An 11,768-nucleotide genomic window follows, 5' to 3' on the forward strand; every position below is an offset into this window, starting at 1 on the left:
TTCTCCTTCTCCTTCTCCTTTTCTCCTTCTCCTTCTCCTTTTCTCCTTCTCCTTCTCCTTTTCTCCTTCTCCTTCTCCTTCTCCTTTTCTCCTTCTCCTTCCCCGGGTCTCACATCTCAATGCATTTGGGTTTGTTCTCCCCTGAGCGCGGCTCCAGCCCCGGAGCCCCCCAGCCCTGTGCTCCCTTCCCGTTCTGTGACCTCCTCACCAGGACTGAGATGAGGAAAAGGGGTAAAGATGTGTGGTTTGTCTGCAGATCCATCGCTCAGTTACGTGAAAAGGATCCTAAGATAAATTAAGTCCTATGAGGAGAGGCTGAGGGAGCTGGAGCTGTTCAGCCTGGAGAAGAGGAGGCTCAGGGGAGACCTCCTCACTCTCTGCAACTCCCTGACAGGAGGGGGGAGCCAGGGGGGGGTTGGTCTCTTTTCCCAGGCAACCATCAGCAAGACAAGAGGGCTCGGGCTTCAGCTGTGCCAGGGGAGGTTTAGGTTGGATATCAGGAAGAATTTCTTCACAGAGAGGGTGCTCAGCCATTGGAATGGGCTGCCCAGGGAAGTGGTGGATTCTCCATCCCTGGAGGTTTTTAAGAAGAGACTGGATGTGGCATCAGTGCCATGGGCTGGGAACCACAGCGGGGTTGGATCAAGGGTTGGACTTGATGATCTCGGAGGTCCCTTCCAACCCAGCTGATTCTGTGATTCTGTGATTCTAAAGGTAACAAACACCTTTAATCACCACCTTAAGCACAGCTTTATCGCTGGACCTGCGAGTCTTAAAGTTGAACATAACAACAGCTTAAAGGCCAAAGGGACTCATTGCTCTGAGGGCACGTAAATGTGTATTTAAATAGATGCACTAACACAGCTCAAACGCAGCAATTTGGATTTTTCTGAAGGGTAAAAGAAGGCACATTAGTTATTTTTCTTGCAGTGATTTTTGCATAGGCATTAGCCATAAAAGCAGACTGGTTTTGTTTGTGCTGAAGACAAATCTGTCAGTCCTGGCCACGAGGGGCATTACAATGACTTTACAGAACTGTTGATACTGTACATAGGCCAAGTGCCTTTTTTTTTTGCTTTGCTAAGTGCAACTGCTGCTTAACAGTGAACAGGCTCAAAATTCCCTGGGCTAAACACCCCTTTTAACAGCCCAGACACCTTGAGAAGGCTCAGGCTGATTTTAAAGCTGAACAGTTTGTTTCTTTGCCATTTACCAGGTGACACAATGGCTGCTTTGTTCAATAAATACCTGTTTCCCAATTTTCCCCTGACATTCCCTGTGCTCTTCACCAACTAGAGAGCAGCAGTTCACGTTGCAGCTCTTTGCTGAGAGCTTGGGAGCCCCCCACTCTCAGATGTGTTGGGGCTGGGAATACCAGACTTCTCATCACCAGAAATTATTTGTAACTTAATTGTAACTAATCTTTCTTGCTCCAACAGTTGTAGAAATAGTCTCATACAAATCTAACCATAACTGGATTGTTTAAACCATAAGTGTTAGGGATCAATCCTTCAGAAAAAGGGATTGCCTGTTTACCACTGCCCCTGTAAATCCTCTGGATTTTCTGTTCATTTTAAACGTGGTTTTGGAGAGTTTAAATTTTCAAACCTTGGCTGTGAAGGCATTTCTTTATCACCAATTATACACATGACATGCATCCAAATGCTTTTATCACAGACTTGCAGAGGTTGGGAGAAATCTCTGGAGCTCATCTGGTCCAACCCCCAGCTCCAGGGGTGCCCCCAGCAGGTTCCCTTGGGCTTTCTCAGAGGCTTTGCTGCAGATGAAATAAAATGAAGGTGTCTAGAATGCAGTATGCAGGAACATTCATGAAAGCTGCAATACCCAAAGCAAGATTTTTCTAAGAAAATCAAATTTCCTATTTGTATCCTGTGAATTTCGGTTCCTTTATTTACTATTCCAAGCAAAGTATGAATGGAATATCTAATTTTTTTTGGGAGCCACAATGTCAGGGGAAAGGAAACAATTGTTAGTTTACATTTATTTCTTCATTCCTGGCTCTGCACCTCTCACCTGTGCATGTTCAGCACACAGGGTGGGCTCAGCTCACCTTCCCACTCCCAAGGGACCAGCTGCCCTGTGCGTGGGAGAAGAAATCTTATACTGAATTTTTCTTTAAGTTTGAGGGCATCCCACTCCCCTTCTGGAGTAAGGTTTTGAAGCTTCAGTAAATCTTCAGTGCTCACAGAGACAGGTTTTTCAAACAGTGTATTTCAGCAGGAAAGGGAGGGTTATGCCACTAGTGCAGAGACATGGAGAACCATTCCCAATAAACACAGCTGGAAAACAGCAGGGAGGACACGGATCTACAATGTGGACAAACAAATGTATGTGCTTAGTCCCAACTGACAACACTGAAGCTACAGTCCACAAAAAAACCTAATATTACAGAGATAGAAAAAGACCATTGCTAATTTGAATGCTAATCTGAAGGCTGCAAGTATATGTCAAAATCTGATTAAAACGTTCAATACCACGAGTATGTGTTGCCTTTTCTTAACTCCAAAACATATCAAGTGAAAGATATGAACTCCAAAATATATCAAACTCTGAAATATGTCAATATATCAAATCTCTGAGCATCTCTTCATAAAATACCTGGGATTTATAAGCAAAGGTTTATACATCCACAAAGTCACGTCTTCTTCTTCCCCAGAGTAAATCTGGGTGGGTTATAAACACAAACCTGCAGCCCTATGATTCTTTTAAGCCAGTTACAGAATACCCAGTTAATTAATACAGGCAATGATACACTTTCAGGACGAATCTTTGCACACACCAGCTTGCAAACCTAACATGAAACACGCTTTTATTTCTGCTTAGTGGTGAGCAGAGCAGCACATCTCACCCACACCCCTCTGGAAGCTTCACATGGTACAGAGCTTCTGTGGCTTAGTGCAGTAGTTGGTCCTGACCCTCTCCCTGACACAGTCACTGTAGTCAGTGTTGCACTTCCCACACTTGCAGCTCAAAGCCACGGGGTAGGAGTAGTAGGGGACGGTGTGGTGAGGGCAGCCTGGGATCAGCGCTGTCTGGTACAACATCTCTTTGTACGTGCACACGTTCTGGGACAGAGCACTCTTGAGCAGCAGCTTCTTGCCATTGCTGTCCTACAAAGAAAAGAGAAATGTGTTGTTTCGCTGAAGCATTTGTGTGTCAGAAACTTCCTGGGGAGTGCAGAGACCAAACCTGTCGTGCTTAGCCCGGCTCTGGCGTTACTCTGTTCAGAGCTGTGGTTTTGAAGCTGCTTGTGGCTGGGGCTCTCTCCACACAGAGATGCATTCACCTTGTTCTTGTGCTTTAATTAATCCACTGGGCTCAGAGTGCTCCCAGTGCTTTGGGATCTGTGCTGGCTCCCTGCTGGAAGGGAACTTTAGGTGCTGTGTTGAGCAGTGAAGCTCAAGCACCATGTGTGGTGTGGCTGCTGGGGAGCTGTTCCCACAGCCAGCTGGGACAGCAGCAGAGGGAGGAGAAGTAGCCTAAGTTATTTACATTAATTAAGAGTGACCAAATATGATCTGCTCCTCATTTCTTCCATCCTGCCCCCACAAAGTGCCTCCAGAGGCTCTGCAGTGGCAGCAGCAGCCAGGTCTCTGCTGTGCCACTGGTGTTATCAACTCCATAGTTCCGGAGGCTTCGCATTTCTCATCCACACCTTTGCAAAAACCCGCCTTGGAAACGTGATGGTGGGGAAGTTTTCAGAATTAGATCACTTACACACTGTTTTCTGCGAGAACAGGCACTTGGGTTGCAGTGGTGCTACAGAAATACCTGCCTAAAGCAGAGCAAGGCCTCGTACCCGAGTCATGCAGAATCCGGCGCAGATGGTGGTGTTGATGGCCAGGCAATAGGCACATTCCCGTTTTTCCACATGGATTGTGTACTCAGAAGGAGCACAGAGTGAGGCTGTTTGTCCGAAAGTCAGGCCAAAGAGGAGAGACATCACAAAGAAAGGCCTCATGCTAGGTGGGGAAGAACAAACAAACAGAGGAAACTCCGAGTAAAATGGGATGTACTTCCAGCCCTTTCCTTGGCATTCAACTGGAACAGGCAGGACAGTCACAGATTAGGAGTGATATTAATTTTTTTAGCTACAGCCTGACAACTTCTTTTCAATCTCAGACCTTTAACTAAAGTAGTACCAACTGCTAAACAGAAAACGAGGGTAAACAGGCCATTAAAAATAGAACAAATTCAATTTTCCCCCACTAAAGCATATTACATGGAACTTCTCACTAATGAGTGACAAAATGCCGACAAAGAAAAAATAACAAGAGCTGAAGGATTTGAAAATGTGACATGCTAGAGAACATGAGCTCTAGAATTAACCCAAAATATTAAAATAACCTCACTCGTTTAGAAACAATTTTCTAAGAGGAGCATCATTTAAAATGTTCAAGAGAGAAAAAGACACAACTGCGCATAGAACCCATAAAATTGGATTTTTCAATTTCCAGTTGGCTTAGAGGAGTGATGAAACGGGAACACTGCCAAGAATTAAAAAATAGATTGAAGCAAATTACAATAAAGAACATCAGCAAAGAGTTCAACTCCACCAATCCCTCTCTGTCTGTCTGCTGTGCTGACCTCATTTCTCAGACCTGCTGGGGGATCCCGAGAACAAAGCCTTGATTAGCTCCAAGACAACTCCAGGAATTACTCTAGAGCCTCTAAATGACCAAATTTAAACGACAGTGTCTACCAACATCTGGCCATCACCCTCTAATCTCTTCCAGCTGCCAGTTTCCCATAGAAAAGCCATTCACTCCACAGTCTGGTTTACCCTGTAGCTGCCACAGTGAAAGTCTGGAAAGACCAACCTCTTGTCAGCTGAATTCTTCCCTATTACAGGAACCTGACTCTGCCTTCAGCTGGGAGAGGCAGTGACCCAGCACAAGCTCTGTGTGTGCTTTATACTCTCCAGGCTAATTCCAGGCTGATCTTACTGTTTATATAATTGCATCTGAATTACTGCTTTCTTATCACAAAGTCATCTATTGAAAATTCATACTGGACCACAAAGCAAATGTGATAGGAACAAACGTGTCCATAATATCCTAACCTGGAAACTGGAGCTGGAAATCTAATTATTTTAACAGTCATTCTCTCCTCGGGCTTTTAAACTAACCGCTGCTTAAAAAATTAGTTTAATCTCTGCACAGGACAGCAACATCATGGCTGGTGTGGAAATGGACTCCTCCTGAACCTCAGATGATGAATTTTACACCTGTGTTTTGCTAAAGTTTAATGAGGTCTGGTTCACTCTGTTTGCTGGTTACCAGGCAGGCACAGCTGGGAGATGATGGCACAGGCTGCCCAGAGAAGCTGTGGCTGCTCCATCCCTGGAAGTGTCCAAGGCCAGGTTGGACAGGGCTTGGAGCAACCTGGGCTAGTGGAAGGTGTCCCTGCCCATGGCAGGGGGTGGAATGATATGAGCCTTAAAGTCCCTTCCAGCCCAAACCATTCTGGGATGTGCTGAGTCCATGCAGTGCCCATAAAATAACAAATCTGCAGTCAAAGCAGTTGCTCTGCAGTGCTTGGGTCCAGCCCAATTTCCCTGCTCAAGCAAAACACACTGAGAACTTCTCTGGTCTCGAACCTACTGAGCAAATATTGAAGCAACAAGCAATTAAATCCTAATTGACAGGTAAAAACCTTTACAAAACCACACCTCACAGCACAATGAGAAACGAAATATTGCACCAACACCAAGGAAACAGATTTCCCAGCCAGGGGAAAACACTCACATTTAGGGCTTTGTGTATCACCTGGGAGGAGCAAGAGTAGGATTCAACAAAGCCACTATTCTCTGTCAGCCTCTCCCCATGATGATCCCTGTCTGCTGCTCTGGGAACACTCACCCTTCCAGGTAACCACCCAGCTGCCATTTGGAATTTGATCTGATGGATGTCTTATGCAAATCAACCACATTCCTGATTTATGTGGCCACAAGAAATATGAAAAACGTGAGTCTGGGCTGGTAAACATGGTCACTTTGGGCTGTTGGGGATTGATCCAGTCCATCCCAGCTGGTGTTTAGCCAATTCCTGAGCAATATTGTCTCCTTTCTCTATGGTTTCAGACTGCTGCACACAGCTCTGTGCCCTGGGCTAATTTTCCGAGGGTTTTTTGGGATAACATAATAGAGTTCTTGCTCTATTAACACTAGCCAAACGCTTTTTCTTTCATGGAATCTTTAACTCTGGGTTAATTTCTACTGTTTAATTTCTCAGGAATTAAATATAATTCTTTCTGGCTTAGGGACATGAGCAGAGTATTAATTGTACTCTCAGTAACATCTGTCCATCTCACTTAGCAACAGGAACATAAGACTTACTTTGCTACTACTCCAGCATGTTATTTAGCTCTGTGTTTTTCTCACATATTTTAGATACAAACATTCAGGCTCTTTGAGTATATACATACCTAACCCAAACAAAGATAATGTATATAGATATATATATTTATATATATATATATATATGTATGTATATACACACTACATGTATGTGTATGGGTTTGGTTGTTTGAAGCTTTAATCACAGAAAAGAGTGTTTGTTCTTGGGGAAATCTAAGGAGCATTTCAACAGAGACAAAGAATCTGAAAGGAAAAGGAAGAATTTCGTAAAATTAAATCCTAGAGAGGACAAAAAGTGCTCAAAATAAGAATTAAAAAGTAGCATTCTTAAAGCAAGGGTATCACATGTGACCCAACAAGAAGAGAGGCAGAGAACAGGTCAGAGTGTGAAGACATATATTCTTTGCTTCCTCAAAGTGCTAGTTTCTCAGATTTGAGAAAAAGAGGTGTAAAGAGAGGAGGATTGAGATTAGGGTAAAAAGGGTTTAAGAATTTGCTTTAACAAGGTTTAGGGAAATGTCTGCCAAACATCAGCAGCAAATTAGAACAGTGCTTGAAAGTCTACCATAGTGAAGATGAAAAAGAGAGTGCAACAATAAAAACTATAGCAAGAAAAAAGGGGAAAACCAACAACAATCACTGTTGGAAGTGAGAAAATGTAGAAAAACTTGCACAGGAAGCTGGAGAGTAGGAAATAAACTTCTGCCAGGCCAGAGGCCAACAGCAAAGTCAAGGGACATTACGAGATGAAGACAAGCTGTTGATGCAGAGTAAATGCAAAAGCTTCAGCAAGTACTTGTGCATTTGAAAACATAGTGGCTGAACAACCAACTCAAAGATTTGTAACAAAGATTATGAAATAAATCATATAAGGAATAAGTATTTTAAACTCAACATGATTAGCTGCCTAATGCTGATTTCAACAGGTCTGGAATACTGAGGAAATATCAAAATATTTTTAAAAAGTGCTAATATTATGGCAATGTTTAAGGGGAGAGTGTTGACCCAGGTAACTCTCTGCCAGCCAGGTAAAATAACAGAAAGCTGATACAGGATTTGAGCAATGAAGAATTAACAGATGAAAACATATTTAATGACCGTCAAGACAATGTTACATAAAATAGGTCATGCCACACAAACCCAATTTCATTCTTTGCAGTGATTACAAATTTGGTTGTTAAGGCAATTACAGAGATGCAATGCCCTTGGTTCCATCTGTCCAGAGCCCCCCTGTCAGGAAGGTTTAGAGGTGTCAGGCAGAGCCCAGAGTGGTGGATGCTGAATGTTGGGAATTATCAGCCCCTGGAGCAGTGTAATCCCAGCAGTGCCTTTATTCCCTGCAATGTTTTTACCCAGTCCCTGAACCCACCTCAGTGCACTACAGAAACACCTGACCAAAAGAGTGAAAATTCATTTATCTGGAATGGCAATAAATTAGTCTGAGTGAACCCTGGGATTACTGTGACTGCTGCTCCTCACACTCAGCTCAGCTCCACGCTCATATGGGCACAGAATCTCCTGGCACTGCCTCGTCCTTGCTGGCACCACATTATCCTGCCCATCTGTCAGAGATGGGAGAGCACCAGGGTGACACTCACACACCTTCAGGGATCTACACAAACCATTCAGCTGTCAATAAACCTCCTGGATCATCCTGGCTGTGACCATGGAGCTCATTCACTACTGACCTCTCTGAACACTTGATGGGAGTGAGATCCCACAACCTACAGGGAGCAGCAAGACAAAAGACTGGCAGGACAACCAAGTCCAGTGTCACAACCTGTGACTGCCCGAGGCTTCTTCCACACAGCTTCCCAAAATCCATCATTACAAGTCTGATGCTTATGGATCCGTTTCTTCCGTTGCCCTCCTGCTGACCTGCAGACAGCCACTGACAGAAATTTCTGATGTGTTTTTATAGCCATCAGCTTTGCAGCCCTGTTCTGGAACAGACAGTCACACTGTTAAATATTTATCTTTAACCTTTCTCTTTGCTAAATCAATCCATTCACTGACATCAGGGGTTTTACACTTTCATTAAGTGAAAGATGGTGTGTTGATGTTCTACAGGAAGTGTTTCAAGTGATACCTGTAAATGGAATTTAGTAATTATAAAAATCCTGGGTTCATTCCCCAGGAGTCTCTGTAATGGGCTACAGAAATTCAGTGCATACCAGAAGCTCATATGTGACAGCAATTTAACAGGATTCCCTGTCACTGACCAATGCCTAAGATAAAAGTAGGAACAAGGAGAAGTTATCACACATTATTTCTACTCACTCTGCCCCTGGTAGTAGCACAACACCATGAAAACTTCGTGGTCTCATGAGCAGGCTTCTCAGGACAGCAGGGTCACCCTTGTTTCCAGGACATATAGAACTGTGGATGGTAAAACAAAAACATGTCCAAACTTGCAAACAACTGAGAATTGGAAGCTCTGATGATGGAAACCAGACAAAACCAATCAGATTTCTGAAATATGAGTATTCTGGTAGAGGAATTATTTCCAACCCCCATCCTGTTGCAGCCCTCCACTGATAAAAGGAAATACAATCCTGATACACTGCCATAGAAACAAGTGTTTTTGCCAGATTTTGCATTTAAACAACCCATGGCTGCTGAATTTTTAAAGCTAATCTGGCTGTTTCAAGTCTCTGTAACAGCCTAAAACACAGCTCCCATCTCTGAAATTTATAGATTCACGGACGACTGCTCTTCTCTTTCTTTCCTAGGATTAGCTGCAGCATTTCCTATCAACCACAGATTAAAACAGCAAATCTCTTTGTTGCATATCATATGCCAGCAATCTCCATTTATGGTCTGAAAACACTCCATAATCCTATTTGCTGTTTGGCTCGGACGATAGAGCTCTTTGGATTTGGTTTCACTTCTTTGGAAAGTGCTGGATATTTGTTAGTCTGAGATACACAATCGCTACGCTGAGGGCAAAACTGAAACAAAAAAACCCCAACCAACCAACAAACCACCACCACCAAAGACAAGCCAGAAGCCTTCTGCAATATTATCAGTGAGGAATGATGATACCACCCCAGGATCGTAAGAACGCTGAAGGTCAAAGTCTGCCCCAGGTGTGACAGCCCAAGGCCACCCTCAGATTCCAACTAAAAATTAAAATGGCTGCAAGGAAGGGATAGGGGAGGCTGCTTTTCCTCAGGAACTCTTCCCCTCCAAGATACTCCTGGTTAGAAGCAAGGCAAACCAAATTAAATACTTTGTAGGAATAACACTGCTATTTGTGCTTTGTCACTCCTGGGTGAGTCCTAATTTCTTCAGATTTGTTCTTATTTTCCACATTCTGTTTTGCACCCTCTGTTCTTGAAGCTTTATACAACACAGATTTGTAAACACCACTAGGAAATGACTCTCAGTAGTGTCAAGTGACAGTTACATATCCCTGGAAGTGCCTGCAAGTGCTTACCCTGTCCTGGAGTTTCAAATTCTAGTTACATTCTTCCTGCTTAAGTAAGATAAAAAATGTGAGCTTTCTCAAGTTGTCAAAATATTAAAAAAACCTAAAGAATGTGCAAGGTAATTGTTTATTTTAGTCTTACCTGAATCAGTGATTTCACCACAGTTTGGGCTACCTAGTGGCAAATTAAAATCACCACCTGGGAATTTGTTAAACCCCTGCACAAATTACTTTATGGCAGATTGGTAAAGAAGGATTATAAAATCCAGAAGGGAAAAAAAAAAGTACAGTTAATGTGAAAATAACATTTTTTATTAATAAATCCACTGCTTAAAATTTTCAAAGCCCAAGGTATTGGCAATGGTTTTGGAACTCTCTTATTTGCTTTACTTCACAGTGGGTTATCAAACTCTTGAGTTTTTGTGGTTTGCTTTATAGACTGTGGCCAAAGTGGAAGGTTTTGATGCCAAGAACCCATCAGCTGTTATCTGTTCGTGCACAGGTGCGTGGAAAAGGACTCAGAAAGCAAAATTACTTCTTTAAAGTCCAGTTGTTTTTTTTTTCTTTACTCCCATGGGTAGTTCTAAACTATATCCAATTATGTTTTAGCATGAAAATGTCATTTCACAAGGTTTTTAAGTCACGACAGTTCATCTTGTAAATAGCATAACTCATCTCCTGCCAGAATATCACATATGAATCCAAACATGTTTCATAAGGAGCCTCGAAAGTTAAAAAATAACTTGTTGAATTCCCATAACTCGGTGTGATGACAGAATATTTTCACAGCACATTTGATCTGGTGAGAGAGCAGGACATCAAGGCCAGAGCGGGCAGCCAAGTGGGACACTGCTCACTGTGCTGAATTCCCCACATCCCGCGTGGATCATCATTGCTGGTGTACAGTCACAACACAGAGCAGATGCTCAAGAAGACGATTCCCTTCGGTTTTGATGGAGAGTAACAGAAGAAGTCTTTGAAATCGAAACGGAAGGTGTTCCCCCCAGCACCGATCTTAGCAGAGTGCAGTGGAATGAGCTCAGAGCAGGGGCTTTCACGCCAGCGTAGAACCCCAGAATGGTTTGGGCTGGAAGGGACCCTGAAGATCATCCAGTCCCACCCCCTGCCATGGGCAGGGACACCTTCCACTATCCCAGGTTGCTCCGAGCCCCGTCCAGCCTGTCCTTGAACACTTCCAGGGATAGGACACCGTGTGTGGTTGGCTCAGGGCTCTGCCTGGGCACTCGCGGGCCGGAGCGCTGTCCCCGTGTCCCTCAGGAAAGGCGCCCTCGCCCCCTCCCCTCCAGAGCAGCACCGCCCGAGCCGGGCGGCCGCGCCAGTCACCTGACGCATCCCCGGGGAGCCGAGCGCTCGCCTGGGGCTTGACCGCGGGCACCTGCTCGGCACTCAGGGCAATTTAAACCGGGTTTTGTACCCCCGCGGACCCGGAGCCCGGCCCCGGGAGCGCCGCGGGCCCCTGAGGGCAGGCGGGAAGGGCGGGAAGCGGCGCGCGCGGGACCCCCCCCAGGGCAGCGCAGCCCCCCCCCCGCCTTCCTCCGGCGGGTGTTGGCGCCGCCTAGTGGAGGTCCCAGAGGTCGCGCAGGGGCGCGGCCAGGCGCGGGTCCCGCGCGCGCAGCGCCCCCGCGTGGGCGTGGCGGAGCGAGCGCAGCTCCGTGAGGCGCCCCAGGAGCCGCGCGAAGCGCTGCGGGTCCCCCGGGTGCTGCAGCTTCGAGTGCTTGTACAGGATCCACAGCAGCGGCTCCTGCAGCTCCTCCACGTGGCGCTTGTCCCTCAGGAGCGGGCGGTCTGCGGGAGAGCGGCGGGGAGAGCGCGGTGAGAGGGAGGGGGCGAGGCGGCGCCGCCGCCCCTGAGGGGGCAAGTGGCGGCTCCCCTGAGGGGGCAGTGAGAGCTCCCCTGAGGGGGCAAGTGGCACCTCCCCTGAGAGGGCAATGACAGCTC

The 11,768-nt window shown here is 45.5% G+C and overlaps 2 protein-coding genes and 1 long non-coding RNA gene across 5 annotated transcripts in view; 1 reads left to right on the forward strand and 2 right to left on the reverse strand.

The window, feature by feature from the left end:
• Positions 1 to 2,804: 2,804 nt before the first annotated feature.
• Positions 2,805 to 10,998, reverse strand: TSHB (thyroid stimulating hormone beta). Of its 3 annotated transcripts, XM_027659927.1 has the most exons (4): positions 9,952 to 10,998; positions 8,660 to 8,758; positions 3,821 to 3,983; positions 2,805 to 3,131 (listed from the first exon to the last, which is right to left on the reverse strand). In XM_027659927.1, exons 2-4 carry the CDS (start codon positions 8,704 to 8,706, stop codon positions 2,889 to 2,891), a joined length of 453 nt encoding a protein of 150 aa, XP_027515728.1. In that variant the 5' UTR covers positions 8,707 to 8,758; positions 9,952 to 10,998; the 3' UTR covers positions 2,805 to 2,888. The 3 variants fall into 3 exon arrangements, with proteins under 3 accessions (XP_027515728.1, XP_027515727.1, XP_027515729.1); XM_027659926.1 differs by lacking the exon at positions 9,952 to 10,998 and having other exon boundaries at positions 8,660 to 9,609; XM_027659928.1 differs by lacking the exons at positions 8,660 to 8,758; positions 9,952 to 10,998 and adding an exon at positions 5,769 to 6,168.
• Positions 10,999 to 11,385: 387 nt separating this feature from the next.
• LOC113954920 (bile acid receptor-like) overlaps positions 11,386 to 11,768 on the reverse strand; it is a 13,209-nt gene continuing 12,826 nt past the window's right edge. The window contains exon 11 of the mRNA XM_027659845.1: positions 11,386 to 11,615. Coding sequence (XP_027515646.1) covers positions 11,386 to 11,615 — 230 coding nt within the window. The remainder of the gene's footprint in view (positions 11,616 to 11,768) is intronic.
• LOC113954921 overlaps positions 11,533 to 11,768 on the forward strand; it is a 4,622-nt gene continuing 4,386 nt past the window's right edge. The window contains exon 1 of the long non-coding RNA XR_003530365.1: positions 11,533 to 11,642. This is a non-coding gene — a long non-coding RNA (uncharacterized LOC113954921). The remainder of the gene's footprint in view (positions 11,643 to 11,768) is intronic.

Source organism: Corapipo altera, unplaced genomic scaffold (genome assembly GCF_003945725.1).
Source record: "Corapipo altera isolate COAL_440 unplaced genomic scaffold, ASM394572v1 77b, whole genome shotgun sequence".
Classification (NCBI taxonomy): Eukaryota; Metazoa; Chordata; class Aves; order Passeriformes; family Pipridae; genus Corapipo; species Corapipo altera.

Bases quoted from the DNA above. Each gene is read 5' to 3' on its own strand.
- TSHB (XM_027659926.1), bottom strand. From the start codon at position 8,979: ATGCAAAATCTGGCAAAAACACTTGTTTCTATGGCAGTGTATCAGGAT. The intron at 3,984-8,659 runs GTGAGTAGAAAT...TTCCCCACCTAG, and splicing joins GTGCTACTACCAGGGGCAGA to CATGAGGCCTTTCTTTGTGA. The intron at 3,132-3,820 runs GTACGAGGCCTT...TTTTCTTTGTAG, and splicing joins CCGGATTCTGCATGACTCGG to GACAGCAATGGCAAGAAGCT.